We start from the raw sequence: 16492 nt of genomic DNA on the forward strand, positions 1-16492 counted from the left end.
ATTATTTGTTGATGATGTGGTAAGTAACCACTGAAACGTTGCAGATGATTGCTTGTATTGTTGAGGCAGTTTTGCCTTGCTTTTCCTTGAAGCTAGGCTTTTGTGTGTTGAAAATATGAGTAAATGGGTGAAGTCTGTGTTTCTCCCTCTTAGCACAAAATGCACATAAGATTTCCAGTAAAACTGTTTTTTACTTCCTGTGAAAGCATACTTTTTTTTTTTTTTTTTTTTTTTTTTACCATAGCTTTCTAGTACCGATAGGTACTTCAGCTGTTTTTCACTATACTTGGCCAGGCTATATCTGGAAGAACAACAAGTGATTACAGCTCCTAAGATACAGTTACCAGCAGTCAGATCGACAAAAGGGTTAAAAGTGAGACAGCCCTACCTTTTACTTCAGTGGAAGTGTAGTTGTTGATTTAAAGCTCTCAGTAAATGATTGTTGGAGATCTGCCATGTGTAGCAGAGCATTCAGAAAGCATACCACAGACTCTGCTTCCTCCTGAAGAGCATTTGTCTGTCAATATCTCACTTCAGCTGTAGTCTTCTAAAGGTACCAGAAGGCAGGCAAAACTCACCAGCCAGCAGTCATGGAAGATCAGGTCTTTACCAACGTTTATCAAAATGTTAATGACACCAACAGCTATGAGATTCCAGACTCTGAGAAAGACAAACAGGGTAATCTTTATGATCACGAAGATCCAGCATCTCCTTCTTCCATCACTACTATCCCAGAGAGCATGGATAGTAGTCAAGAGAGCTCAGAAGATAGCTGTAGTAATTCTGTGGCCTCTCAGCATGAGGCTGATGGGGAGGATGGTTCTTCATCTCACCATGGTGCTGAAGAAGACCACCCATACCAGGAGGTGGATCTGATGAGCCCAAGTCTGGAAGATAAACACGCAGAGGGCATGATGTTTGAGAGCAACGTGCATTTTCCTCTGGATTTCCAGTTGCGTCGGAGCCAGAGCACCTCTTCCAACTCTTCAACTTCCCTCAAGTTCCCCCTTAACAATAACTTCGGAGAAACTGACAACTTTCAGGAAGATGGTGAGATTTTCCTGTTTGTAAAGGTAAGAACTTGGGTGCTCCTAAGAATGCACTACTTTTAAACCCCAAGTCAATGTACATGTCCTCCAAACCAGTGAAATACAGCTACCCACTGCTTTGTTCCCAACTCTGCTGCCTGTGTGCTGCAGGGGGCCAATCCATTCACTTACCTCTTGCATCTTAAGGCACAGAAGAAGATTTGTGTTGTGTGGAGATGCCTGGGATTTCTTCACTTCAAGTGGAAGTATGAGTATGGTGAAAGTAGTCTGACTGTTGCTGCAATTTATTCTGTGAAATCTCACTGCTGTTACAGCTAGGCTGCTACTACTTGAACTAATTTAGTTCAAGTTTAGTTAAGCTAGTTCAGCTATTCCTGCATTTCACTATCTATCTAGTAGCTAATAGGTCAAAAGTGATAGTTATTAATGCTATGAAGAAAACTAAATGCATAGTTTAAATAATGGCAATAAAATTTCCATAAATGCTCATCCCTGAAAGAGGTCTGTCTTTTATTTCTTTCAATATTTAGATTCATATCTTTCTGTGATTAGTTAGATTAATGTAGTTCTGTGACAATTTTAACATGTATTTTTCATTAATTTCAAGTTAGGTATAAATTACTGAGGGGGCTTTCACACATCTCTAACCTTGTAAAGTCTTACTTGAATTTCTAAACCATAAACACCCGTGTCCTTAAATAAACACTGTACTTCCCTTCATAAGGGCTCTTGTATTCAACCATTCTCAATATTTATTAGGCCATAACACAGACCTGACAGTTCCTCCTTTCAACTACATGAGAGAGAAATTTTCAGGTTCTTGTATGGCCCTATTGAAGGGAAACACGTTGAGTGTAATACTCTGTTATTTCAACAGAAGTCTTGTGAAGTTTGTCACTTCTCAGCATAAACAAGATTATCAGGATCTGTTCCTCAGTTTCACACGTGCTATGAAAGCAGGATAAGAGATTTTGTTACCACACGCAGAAGTGTTTTCAGCAATATCTGTGTTTGGTTAATTTAGTTTATTTAAGAAAGAACACACTATAACCTTTGCATTGGTGTGAGATGCTGATTATCTTGTATGAGCTAGGGGAGATCAATGCCTTAGTGGACTCTCCTAATACTTCATTTGGTTCCTGTTACAAATCTTGGATTTCTTGGAAAACTGAGTTAGTTAAAAAGTTATCCTACATTTACTTGTAGTATCAAGGAAATCACTTCCATAAAGTGTCAACAGAATCTTGAGATTCTTTTCAATGCATTAAGAAAGTTATGATTTAAATATTTTTACTTTGTGTCATGTCTTCCTGTAGATGAAAAGTTGTTATTCCCCCTTCATGTCTCCTTTCTCAATGTGAAAACCCTTTGCGATTGCTTTTCTAATTTTTGCATAAAGATAGATAATTTAAGTTATTGATAAATGAAAAAAAACAACAAACAAGAAAAGGCTTTCAGGTTACTTAGTCTTATTCTGCACAAGACAAACTACAAAACTTCAGCCATTTCTTTTGAATTTAGTTTAACTGCAGCTACTCTTCTAAAAAGGTGTGTATCCTTCAGGAGAGGGAGTATCTATTAATTGCTGGGTCATGAATTGTTCTGGGTCCATGTGTGCTGCCACAAGGGTTTTTGCTACTGATTCCTGTAGAAGTGGGCTGTGAGACCCATGTGTGGGGGCATTTGGCCTTTTTGTTATCTTCATAGTACTTGCACTGTATGGCTCTTTGAAGTGGCAGCTGTCCTGTTTCTCTGACTGGATCATGGGCGTTGCTAAAAATACGTTAATTCTATGGACAAAGCAATATCTATGGTGTTGGTTCTAGTTCATATCTCTGCTTGTAGTCCTGCATAGGTGTTTTAAAATTTGCAGCAATTGAGTATATTTTGTTTGTTAGCAACTTCATGGTGTTAGCAATATGAGTGTTGTATTTTGGCTTTAAAATCATCTCTTTCTATTCCTTATTCTTTCACGTTCCTCTTGTTTCAAAATAATGGTGTCGTCTCTTACTGTGCGTGCAAAAAGAAAATGCGTGCAGATGCTCCCATACAAGCAGAGATGATGGGGTTAATTTGAATTTCTGAAAATTGGGAAGAGGGGCATTTTGAAAAGAACTGTCACAGAGAAGGATTGAGAAAGTCCTTTTCCTTGCTTTTGTTGTCCAGAGTAGCCGAGTATCCCGTAAAGGGGCCTATCAGCTAGTCTAGAGAGAAGCACAAACTTTGGACTCTATTCACTTGCCAAAACACAAGTGCCTATTGCCTTTGAGATGTCCTTGAGCCCCAAGACATCCCTGCCTGGCTGGAAGATGAGACGTGAGGCTTTCAGGTGATCCTTGCTGTGATCCTCCTCCAGCAGGAGCTGGAGGCCCAACGGGCTGGGCACTGCATACTTCTGGGTGGGTGGCTGAACTGAACTCCTACGACAGCATTTTATTCCTTGAGCAATTGATGACCTTTCATTTTTGCATTTTTGCTTTTCTTTCTTTCTGGTATCAAGGTAATAAAGCACTAACTCCACGGAGTGCAGATCCAGCTTTGCTATTTTTAATTATCTAGATAGCAAAAGTCAGCCTATAAAGTGGAAGGTCATAGAGTAATATATAACAAGAATTGTGTAATACCTGATGGCTATTGCTCCTTGCACATAGGAACCAAATCTCTCAGTTGTGTCCATGGCTATTATTCATAGACAGTTTCCTTCTCATGTGGTCTGTAGTCCACCTGAGGCCAGTGTTACTTTGAAATAGGGTTCATCTTCTGGATTTGCTCTTTTCTGCAGACATCAACAGTGACTTTTTGCTGTGGGACAATAGTGGTAATGACAATTCTGCCACTATTTACTCCTTCCTTTGTTTGTAGCACTAAAATATCTCTGTTGAGTGGCTGGAAACGTGAGTGTCAGACAGAGGTCGCTGCTGACTGAAAACCAGAGAAAGTGGAAAGATTAAATGGTGTCTAATTTACAGTCTAGCTGGCTTAGTTGCAGTGTGCTGCCTAGAATCAAAATTTAACTTCATCAGAATATTGTAAGTGCTGTTCCATTAGGACCATAGTTTCAGTCAGACTGGATAATCTTTTCTGTACTCTGTTCTGTGTTTAGAGACCACAAACATGTTTAAATCACATAACTCATCTTTCACTGATTATCAGTACTTGGTAACTATGTCATCGTCAGTAGACTGTTTCAGGATGTGCCATAAGATGAAAAATTTTGGCTTTCATCAAGGAATTCCCTGTACCTTTAATAGCAGAATCTAGCATGTACCAACATGTAGCATATACCAACATGGATATGTTTGTGTCAATCTAGCATGTCCAGGCTTGTCACAGCCACCTTAATGCCCTTTCAATAACATTGTAATTCTTCAAACAAAAGTCTTTGAAATTTGAACAGAAATATGACTGACATACAGGCTTTGTTACTGAGTGCATAGGAGAGCTTGACCTAATTGTAGCTGTTGCTCAGAGGCCCACCTTTTCATTTGTATGCTTCATTTCCCTGTTTAGCAGTGAGTTTGTTCTGAAGGTTGAGTTTCTTTGAAAATTTTTACTTTTTGTTTTCCTGAAGCTTGAAGTTATTTAAAGAATAGTCCCTCTATTTTCTTTTCAGAAGAAAATTATTGCCCTTCTGGTTTATTGATGACCTGAGACTGGCTACAGATTATACCCTCTCTGTACACATTTGTGCCATAGGAACACAGTTCCCAAAAGAAGGGAGGTAATTCTTTACCCCGAGCAATAAACACCTTGTGTTATGCAAACAATACAAATTTAATACAGTGGTTTAGCATCATGAACATGCATGTTGGATCACTGCACTGGGGTAACAGAGTTAAGGATGCTGGAAGGCACCTCTGGAGATCATCTAGTCCAACCCCTTACTCAGAGCAGGATCACTTAGAGCAGGTTGCTCAGGGCTGTGTCTGGTCAGGTTTTGAATATTTCCAGAGATGAAGAATCCACAGCCTCTCTGTGCAATCATTCCAGTGTCTTACCCTCATGGTAAAAATGTGTTTTCCTATGTTTAAATGGAATTTCCTGTATCTCGGTTTGTGCCTGTTGCCTCCTGCGCTTTCACTGGATACCAATGCTTATATTTAAGAATGATACTGCTTTTAACTTCTCTGTACATCAGAACTTAAACTTTTAGCTGTTTCCATTGGGATTATTGCATCCTTTAGTAAAACTTCATTAAGTCAATAGCTGGGAAAGAAAGGACATTTCTCTTCTGCCTGCAAGATGCTTCACACTCCCTTGTTTCCAATTCAGGAAGGTCTGAGGGCTCTAACTTGATGGCAGAACCCTGTGCTAGCTCCCTACTGACTCACAAAGTTGAATGGAACTCTTATAAATGACAGACTGTGTTCTTAACAGGGACAGTAAGATTAATCCCTTGGATCACTGCAAAAATCATGCTCTTTCCCATTGAGTTGACTTTTCTGTTGTTTTATGGAGCCTATTGGTATCTGTTGAGAAAGTTTTGTTCAAAAATGTGTATTAATAATTTAGAACATGAAGTCGCAGGACATAGCTAATTTTTAGCATGTATTATTTGAAAAGAGCAGAACCAAATCATAATGTAACCACATGGATGCCCAGTCTTAAGTTAGTAGTTATGTTGGTGCTTTGCTGAGCAGAACTGAGCATTTTGCAGAATCAGATGAAAAGTAAAAGAGTACCCAGCATAGATGAACATGTGTAGAGTTCAGTAGGAAGTCCTGCAGAGGGGTTCAAATAAAGGGATGGATATGGACATTAATGAGAGTATCAATTTTTCAAATTCAAGCCATTTATTTCTTACGACACTCATAGTCTACAGAGTAAAACAACCACACTTGCGATTTTGGGGTGGTAGAGATTTGCAAGCATAATTTGGTGTCCAAATAACTTTAGCAATGCAAGCCGGGTAGTCTTTTAATTCACTCCAATACGGCACATAAGGCTCGTTAAACAATATCTTCTCCACTGAGGTTTGCGGGTAGTAAAACGAGTTCTGGCTGAAGCCAGGTGGCAGGTGTAAGTCTCTATATGTACATAAAATTATCGTAATTTGGCTTTTTTTGACATTTCAGCTTTTAAAAATATTTTTTTGTAGTAAATCTACTGGAAGTAAGCAAATATTATTTTGGTCTTATGAATAAGCTTGGAAAAAGGTTAAATGATTCATGATCCACCTTTTAAATAGTGTTAACTGAGCAACTTGAGCAAGGACAAGATCCAAGAACTATTTTCAGAGCTCTCCAGTCATGGCAGATTTACAGACCAAGATGCAACGTGCTGAAGTTAACGTGCACTAATGACTAATGGGGAGCCAATATCCTAACATGATACCTTTTTCGATAATTTTAATGGAATTAATGGATGTTTTTTACTGCAAATAGTCTTACTTAAGATAATTTACAAGTACAATTAAGTATAGAAATACAAGTCTGGAATATCAAGTGATAAGATGTGTCCTCCTGCTCTCAGTCTTATTTAGAGTACCCCTAACAGTTGCTGCTTTGAAAACATTCAGTGATGCAGATTCAGCACTTATACCAGTTAGTCTCTGTCAATGCGTAATTATTTTCCCGAGACAAATATTTTCCTTTATTAAAATTCTGTTGCTCTGAATTATGCTATTTTTCTTTTTAATAGATAGGTCCTTTATGTGTTAGAGGACAGATACCAAATTTCCTTCAGTCTTTGCTTTCCTAGACTAAACGAATTCACTTCCTTCAGCCTGCCTTCAGGCTTGAGTCATCATTTCTAAACTTTGGTTTGGTGTGTTGTGGGTTTTTTTTGTTTGTTTGTTTTAGGCTTTTTTTGACCTTTCCCAGTTTCTCTCCAGTTAATATGTATATTTCTTAAGCTCTGGTTTTCAGGTACACGTAGTGTATTTAGCAGTGCCAATAAAAATTACTACAACAGGTCCCTCTAATTCATCATCTGTCCAACTCTCTAGTCGGGACACTTTATCTGCTGTATTTTAGCATTTATGTGTATCCTTTAACATTTTGTTTAGGATTACAAAGTTCATCTTCCAGCCCTGGTATTTTCACAATAAATGCTTCTGCAATGGTCTCAGCCATTTATTACTCACCTGTTTGCAAGCGGCTGTAATGCAGTACTGTTGCACAGTTCGCACCAGCCATTTGACTTCAAGAGCATTAGGTTTCTCTGAGTGATGTGATCAGACTGATCACCTGTTGCTGAAAACAGTATGGTTTTGAAGTTGGAGAATTGCTCTGATATAAGTCCGATGTGGAGCATACTATCACCAATGCTTTTGCTCTACTAACTCAGAAAATAGAGATACACCTGTAGTATCTCCGCACCATACTATGCAGACACAACATGGCTTTACAGCTACCTCCTACACCTCACTACGTATAGGACACTGGTAATCTCTTGAGTGTTAACATATAAACCTAGTAGCTATGTAACCCTCATTTCTGAGGAGGAAAACTGTGTTGTGGGTCTCTTCATAGCTTGATTTATGCTTATCTGAATTACTCTGTGTGCTTGTGTGAAAAGATTAGCGAATGGCAGTTCTGTTAACAGATAACATCCAGTTACCTGACTATCAGTCGTGAACAGAGCATGTGCTTTAGCAGCAGGGCATAGCAGTTTGCTTAATCTTTTGGATACAAAGAGTAAAAGGTCTTGCTTCTGACCTCTGCTGAGTCTGTGCCTTGCTTATGCACCTTTTCTGCCTCCAGAAAGATCCATGAATCAATTTTCAGCTGACACTCCTGTGCCACCTTCAGCTTTTGGCTCCAGCAGCGACTGTGGCTGGGTATAGCACAGTAGCGTAGCAACAGCTTCAAAATACAGACCTGTATTGTCTAGGAAATTGTTACTGCACAGTGATTGCAGCTATAGCAAATACAATGTAATTATGTAGATCATACTGAGGGAAAATTAAGATGGGATTTATTTACTTGTTTCTTTTCCATGCAATTTTCTTTTTGTGACTCCCTCTGTGATGTTCTGAAAATAAGACTGTTATCCCAGCCTGGTTTGTTGTTTTCTTTTGCAACATCTCAGTTTCTTTTGTTACATTTTAGGAATGGAAAATGTTTGGATTTGTGGATTGATTACTCTTTTGCTGTCCCTGACAACTTATCTATGTAGCAGTACTGTCAGCTGTTAAATGGTTTCTGTTCAATATAGAGGGATATGTATTATTTTTAATTGTTTATTGCAGAAGTACCTAAAGAGCAGCTCTACCGAGACTGATGTTTTACAAACACAAAGTAATAGATAGTCCCGGCAAAGCAACTGGTAATGAGATATGTAAATTATTTTTGAGTCTACAAGAGGAAAGCTGCTTTTATTTTCTGCTCGTTGTTTTCGTCAGTTATCAAGGGTTAGATTTGGCTTATTCAACTTAGGTGTGTCTGTAAGCTAAGTTATTAACTACATCTCTGCAGGATATCTAGGCTGCTTTTGCAGCAAAAAAGCTATCTGAAATAGCGCACTGGGATGGTAACTCATGTAGCCAAGCGTAGGCATCAGCTATAGGGTGGGGTTAGCTGTTCTGTAGACTCCATTTGTTGAATCAAGTAGGGGCCTCATTCAGCTTTCCACCCATAGGCATCCAGTGCTGTTTTAGATGCCTTAAGGTTTCCCTCCTGGCCTCCAGCTGCCTCTGCAGAAGGCCATGGGTCTCCCATCCTTTCTCCTATAAATTTACAGATTTCCTCAGCTATCTTAGGGCCTCTCAAATGCTGCTGGATATCTAGGTTTAGGCAAATGAATCAAGCTGTAAACTGTCACTGCATACAATGGCATGGTCACCTGAAGTTAAATAAACTGGATGCCACTAGTGACAGTTTAAATACAAAGCCTGGATTACTAGATTAGACTAGAAGCTGATTCTGATAATGGGTATCTGGAAACAAACTCCAGACAAATTTTTTTTTATCACCCCCCCCCGGCTATTTAATTTTCCTTTTTCTTTCAGCGTCCACACTCGGCAACAGTTGAAGTGCAACAGTGAACAAACATTGCAATGTTGGACAGTTCCGCTGTTCACTGGACAGTCTAACTTAATCAGATAAAATCATCTGATACATCTCAGCATCTTTCCAAGACTGAGAACCAGGACTTTCTTTAGCTTCAGTCAATAGCAACCCCCATATATGTTTCTTTCAACTCTATTTGTTTTGTAGTTACCTTTTTTTTTCAGACACCATAGTAGAAGAGGAAAGCGAGCTGAACTTGAATTCCTAGGTAGCAGTTCAAACACAGCTTAATATTTTAATTGTGAAAAGAAAATCTGCTTTGTTTCTTTGGGTGATAAGACCTTGTACTGTATTGGAGGGAAATTTTCCACTGATCTGCAACTGTATTTCCTGGTCCTTTAGAAATATTTTCAGTGTTCTCTCACAGACTGTGATTGTGGCTGAAAAGGAACACCTGAATTTTTCTGTATCAGTGGCAATTTTTTAAATACTTAAAACTGCTTAATGGTAAATGTTACAAACCTGTATGATACTACCTTCTGTGGGGAAAAAAAAAAAAAGAGACGGCATGTCACTCTAAAATGAGTCATTGATTTGTTATCTGCAGGTGTGATTTTTATATTTAGACCTCTAGATGATCCTTTTCATATCAATTAATAATACAATTATGGTTGACTTTTTACTGTTGGTACATCTCTGATAATGTTATAAGGAGTCAGCGACCTTCGTGAAGTTATAGCGATACAATTAGGAATAGATGAGAAGTGAATTGGTTAGTGCACAGATCTGGTTTCAGTACAGGCAAGAAGTGTTTGAAACCAAGGTAAAAATCTTTGCACGCTCACCAAGATGTTTTTTTGGGGGGGTTCCTGGTAACCTGAAAAAAAAATGCATGGGACTGAGGTGACCTTTTGGGACATGAAATAGAGTCCTTTACTGTCACAGACAGCCTCATCATATAATACATAATTCATAAACTGATCAAGGCCGATCTAAAAACTAAGTGGCCATTATTACTCATTTTGGAAATCTCTTTCAGAATGTCACTGCTCTGATGGTTCGACACCTTACTCTAATTTCCAAATGACATTTATTCATGTGCAGCTAATAAATCCTTGTTCTTGTGCCAGCACGGTCCATTAGCGTTCATTCTTTCACTTAGCACTTTTTAAAATCAGTTTAGGCTTAGGCATCCTCAGATGTTTTGGGGCTAAACCAGCCAATCCTTTTTGTCTCCATTTCTGCCAGTCGTCATAGTGATCCCCTTCTGCACATATCTTCTTTCCACAAAAAAGATGCCTTTTTTTTTTTTCACAGCTGCATCCTGTCTCAGGTTGCTTCTACTTTTTATAGCTAGACTAAACAAGCAGCAAAAAAGATTCTTTTAATAACCTCCTGGTTTAAGATACCTATGATTGTTTAAGTAAACACATAATTCTATTTGAGGTGCAATGTCCTGATATAAACATGTTAGAGTCAGTCACAAAAAGTTTCATTAATTTCTTGGTGCCTTTCACAGTTTTTCACTTATCCTGACACCTGTTTGTTTTCCTTTCAGCAACAATAACGTTTTTCTAACATCATTGTAAGGTTTCCTAGTCTGCCTGCAGAGCACCAGCAGGGCATAATTCCCACTGTCCCATTGGCATTGAGTGCTCACAGGTACTGGTTGTGACTCTTAAGTTCGTCAGCTTCAGAGGGCTTCTCTCTGGATCCTTAATTGACATTTAGATAGGGTTGTTCACTTGACTATGTTACTGCTCTTTGGGAAATGTTAGCATCTGAAGCTCAACACTATATGCCCATAGCTTGAGGGCTGGTTGAGAAGCAAATGGAAGGAGTGGAAGCTTTGCATCTGAATATATAAGTATTTAATCCCTCTTCTGACCTCTGCTCACATGTATTTGTACCATTTTTTAAATTTATTTTTAAATGTATTTGATTAAAAATCTGGCCAGCAGAAGTGTTTTATACTTGCCCCACATTTATACTTGCTCTATAAATATGTGCATCCTTATCTGTAACACTGATACTTTTGTGGCCCCTCATTGCAAGAGGGTCACTGTTAGACAGAAATGGCATGTGACTGGTTAGTGAGATGTCTAAATAATACTAGCGAGTCCTTATTAAACAGGAATACCAGGAGAAATAATTTAAACTTATAAAGATTTTTTTCTTAATGCCATTAGAAATTCTTTCTAATTTTAATGTCTGTTACCTAGGAACTTTCCAGATAAGTACTGGAGAAAATAATTCAGGAATCCTGAATTTCATAGAGTAGACTTTGTGACGTAAGAGTTGTTGTTTTAGCTTTTTGTTGTTGTTGTTGGGGTTTTTTTTGTATCACACTGTGATTCAGGCATGGAAGGTAACCTTTCTTGTACATAATCATGTTTTTTTTCACAGGCCATCAATAAGGCCTATTAAGAATGAAGACTGCGCTCATATCCCAGTTGTTTAAAAAAAAAAAGTTGTCCAAGAGCTCAGTGCTGGAGCATGCTGAATGCTTTGATGCTTATCCATAAAAAGTATACACCACATGCCTAATGTTTTAGCATATAAGAACTTTAATTTGCATTTTTCTCAATCATTTTAAATCAACAAAATTATGTTTCCACTTAAGTACTTCAGTGCTTTGGGAAAAGGAAGAATAGATAGCAGGACTTTTTTTTAAAAGCTGATGAACCTTTAGAGAAGAATCATAGTGTTTAAGAGGAAGTTCAATGGACAACACTACAATGCCGTCCTTTGCTTTATGAAGATAGAGAGCTTAACTGATTTAAAATGTTATCATATAGAGAAATCATGGATGAATTTAGATGTAAGGTATGAAACTATAAGAAACTAATTGCTATATTTTAATTTAATTATCTAATGTTTCAGTCTCGTTTGTCATTTTGGGGACTAAAGAAAATTCAACTTGTCAGTTCAGATGAATATGATAAAGGGCTATAGGGCAAGTATTTTTAATCAAGTGATTCAATGTGGATCACGATTAAATGCTGTCTGCTCAGTGGGCCTCAGTGAGATTTCAGGGATATTTCTAAACAATAGCATGCTCAGGCTGAAAATGTAAACTGTGCTGAAATTAGTAAGAGATTTGCACTGATTCAGTGCAGACAGGATATTACTCAAGATAGTTTGATGCATACTCTGTACATGTGGTTTGAAGGTTGTTTGGATTTGGGGATTCATCTGTGTAAAATTTATTAAGCCTGTTTTAATGATTGATTTCTTGAACATCGATCTGAACTGCTTACTTTTCTCTTGTTTCCACGGTAGGATAGATGTTGGATATGGAGAAGAAGTAATTCTTACTTTGGCTAGAAATGGCCATTCACGAACCTCAGAGACAATCTATTTGAATTAAACACCCCAGGACCCAGCATAGACTGTCCTAAGGAATTTGTCCAGTCTAAATTTCTAGGTCAGTCGTTAAGGGGTAGATCAACTCATGGGGAACTCTGACCACCTGATAAATCTGACCAGGTACTATTTGTGAAAGAGCAGCTTTCTCAGCTGGGGAACTGATTCAAGTGCTTTAACATGTTCCTGTGAAAAGGAACTGTGTGAGGCTGGGCAGAATACCCCAGGGCATCTAACATGGCCCAAAGGTCTATGTCAGAGCAGTCTAACCCCGCCATCAGTTTCTCAAAGCTTAAAGTTACTGGACAACAGTCCAGTATCTAAAATTTGTTATATGCCATGTGGCGTATTTTGAAGAGGCACCTGTCTTTCTTCCCCTTGGTGAGCGCATGGATTTGTAAATAGTCAGCAGTAAGTAGTTTCTAGTTACATAGCACGAAGTTACAAGGTGACGTAAAAAAGAACACCTTTGTAAAAACCACACAGATTGTTATATATATATATATATCTCATACTGCAGGATTGCATACTTTATTGGACTTTTGGGGGCACTTCAAATTTACTTACTTTCACCAAATGTAGGCAGGGTGCTTATCTGTTGAATCGGTAACTTCATCGTGATCTTAACTATTCATGTACTTTGGTGTGCTAGTCCCTTGCCGTGTGTTAATGAGCCTGTATAACCAACAGCAGAGGTTTGGAGCAGCAAATTCACAGTCATTTGGCTCCTCCCTGTGAGATTGCAGAGAATGAAGTTTGGACGGGAGCGGAGTTTCTTGCAGGCATCGGGCGCCGATTGGCCCTGTACACTGCGGCTGATAACAGCTAAAAATAGCACCGGTATAAAAGCCCAGCGAGCAGCACAGCTGCCCTGGCATTCCCTCCTCGACTGCCAGCGAGGGAGGAGACGGTGTTCTCCAAGTCCCTGCAAATATGTGACCAGAGAACATTCTGCTGCTTAATTCCACTTAACAATTAACTCATCAAGTAAAGACACACACTGGACTGTGTGACTCATGGGGAAGTAACCAAGTTCTACTTCAAAAAAAAAAAAGGGGGGGGGGACAGAAACTGAAGGCCAGATTTTTCAAGCAGGTTTTCAAGCAGAGTGTGACAGGTGGGCTGGTGGAATGTCTTTGGAAGTGTGCCTGCAGAATATCTGTATTTTTGTGTACAAGAATGTTGTACTTGTGTATATACTCATGCAGTCACCTGTATGGGGAGCATACTGCATGACGATGGAATTCTGAACACTTGGAAAAAACAAATGTGTTTTTATTTGACAATGGTTTAACTAAGCTGGCATTGAGGAGTTCAGGAGTCTATTCTTAGGCTTGCTGTTGATTCTGGGGAAGCCAGGTCACCTCCTTGCATTTCTGTTCCCTTTCAAGCTCTGCCTGTCTTCTGTTTTAAACTATAGACTTTGGGGGAACAGTAACTTCTGTGTTTGACTGCATTGGAAGATAAACCTTTGGATGTCTGAAGTGCTTTGGATGAACAAAGGCAGACACCTGTATTGAAGAGCTCCCCTTTTAAGGTCCGGCAAAAGTTACATTGAATTGAAAATAGGGTGTAATCAGGGAAAGCATTAGGAAATCTTAAAAATAGGTGGCAGTATCAGCCCTATCAATAGTAAACTATTCCCTCATGTATTGATTCCAGTTGCTCTGAGTCCTTCTCTTTGATTTTATGAAGTATTTCACTATGGAATTTATATGGCTGGATTTCCTTTCAGTTTAGTTATAGTATTTTGGTTTTTTCTCTGGTTTATAATAATATATACTGAAAGGTTTATAATATCCTGCAAGACTGACAGATGACCTAAGTTGCCTCCAGTTTTGATTTGATATATTTAATTTTCTGAAAAGGTCACTTGTAACTGCTTAGCCATTTTCCCTTTCATAAGAACATTCAGTTACTTTTATTTTTTAATTGAGACATCTCTCGTGGTGAATAAGATAATTGCAGAGGATGTTGGTTTGGTAGTTCTGTAGGCTAAAATCGTCTTTTTTGGTCAGGAGACCCAGCATGAGCAGAGCTGGTAGAAGCTCCCACACAGTGGCTTCCACCTGGTCAAGATGCAGAGCTGAGAGGAGTCAATCCTTATAGCACACCTAACTTCACCCTTCTGAAATCTCTGCCTTTCCTCTCTGAAAGTCAGTTTTCTGTGTTAACATGCAGCCAAGAGAGAACCCGAGAGTCTCTTATTGGTGCCATCCTCCGCAGGGGGATTTAGACTTTCTCTCAACATCATGAGATACCTTTATATATATTTATGAATTAGTCTGGCATCAACTCTCACTTGCTGCTTGGCTAGGAATGGGTAAAAATTGCTAATAATGAGTAAAGGGCTCCATATCTCATTAGCACTTTTCTAACTGATGTACGTCTCCCAGGAAAACCTCATCCATTTTCTGCAGAGTTGTATCATAGTTGTCACCAAGGTCAGAGCACTGACACTGCAGACGACTCTGAGCTTTAACATTTCAGTGATCTATGAAGTTGCTTCCAGGTATTGCAGCCGGTGACCAAGGGCCCACACCTTCCTTATAAAAGTGATACCTGTTACATGCTCTGTGAAAATGTTGTGATTTTTGGGAAAAGATGAAAAATTTTGGGAAAATTTTCCATTTAACAGGAAAAAATCTTAAATCTTTCTAGTTAGACTACCCAGTATTCCCAATTCTTAGACAGACTTAAACGAGACCCCATCACTATTCAGACTGTGCTCAGAGCTGAATTTTACACTGAGGTTCCCTTTCAGTCTTAAACTAAGCTCCTCTTAAAGAATTGCCACACCATCTTTCACTTAAGGATGTGGGACGTGGTCTCTAATAACCTGCACATAGTGATCAACAGCGAAAATCTACTAAATTGAAAGTGTAGTTGCAGCAGAGGGGTTCACATCTGTGCTTAATTAACCACATCACTCCGATTCATTGTGGTTGTCTGCATTAACTCTGCAGTGAAAAGCATCCTCAAGCAAAAAAAACCTAAAATGAGATACCACCAAGTCAATGTCAGGTGCTTCAAGATGAACTCTTATGTTGAAGACGGAAGGGGGAAAAAAAACCAACCTACCATTCATTTAATAATGGTTATGCACTAAGGAAATTGAGCTTGTTCTCTGGCAAACTTTGTGGAAACTTTATCACAGAAGTACCAAAAGGTGAAATGAAAAATGAATGAGGGCAATTTTCTAAGGAGAATGGAAGAGTTCTACAGTTCACTGTAAGGCTCAAGGTCAGCCAGCTGCATTAACCTAGGCGTACAGCACTGCCATTGATGAGGTGGACCATAATGTATGCAGAGGTTAAACTTTGCTGCCATAAGGAAAGATGTAAAGATGCTGATCCCTGCTATTTCATACTGAGCAAGCGTGGGTTTATCAGGGAGCCAAAAGCCCTTTTCTGAAGCCAAACATTACATACACCATAGAGGATCCTGTAATCCGCTGTGCAGATCCTTGCACGTAACCTGCTGTGCAGGTACTTTATGGCTTCATCTGGCACAGCTAAATGTCACTGATGCCAACATTTGAACCCATGGGAGCTAGTCTGAGTCACAAGTAATTTCAAACTGAGTTGTTGAAGGCTTTATCTTTTAGAAATAATGGGCATCAGAATATAGAAAGTAATTTCTGCTTTCAGCCAAATTGTTTGCTAAACAACAGAGTGAAATACAAATGTATCCAATGAAATCAGCAGCAATTGTGCATTCTTTGGGCCTTATTTACGAAGGAGAATTGAAACCTAGCCTGAGATCTGCATGAGTTGTACATACCATTTTGAACACTTTCTGAAAATAATAATCATAAATTGGGATTGGAGTAGTGTGTTATGTGCTAGTCTTTTGCTTGGGGGGATTTAATCCCAGTTTGCATGTACATGCTTCAAATGCTAATTAATTTAGACTTAATTTATGACAAGGAGCATACCAAGAAATGAACAGAAATAATCTAAGTAGGGACTTGCACTAAGAACACTTGTAAATTATGACAGGGATATGCATTACTTAATCTGTTGCAGACTTGTAAGTAAAATCATGTAATTTTAGTTCTGTGACAGCAGTGAGTCAACACTAACGGGTACATCATGCTTACCTAGTGTTTTTTTTCTTCATCAC

General features: G+C 38.8%; 1 protein-coding gene across 1 annotated transcript in view; it reads left to right on the forward strand.

Annotated features, from left to right (window-relative positions):
* Positions 1 to 590: 590 nt before the first annotated feature.
* The window catches only part of CLIC5 (chloride intracellular channel 5), a 71639-nt gene continuing 55737 nt past the window's right edge, over positions 591 to 16492 (forward strand). The window contains exon 1 of the mRNA XM_010584299.1: positions 591 to 1073. Within this exon, the coding sequence (XP_010582601.1) occupies positions 591 to 1073 (483 nt within the window). The remainder of the gene's footprint in view (positions 1074 to 16492) is intronic.

Source organism: Haliaeetus leucocephalus, unplaced genomic scaffold (assembly GCF_000737465.1).
Source record: "Haliaeetus leucocephalus isolate CR32 unplaced genomic scaffold, Haliaeetus_leucocephalus-4.0 Scaffold964, whole genome shotgun sequence".
NCBI lineage: Eukaryota > Metazoa > Chordata > Aves > Accipitriformes > Accipitridae > Haliaeetus > Haliaeetus leucocephalus.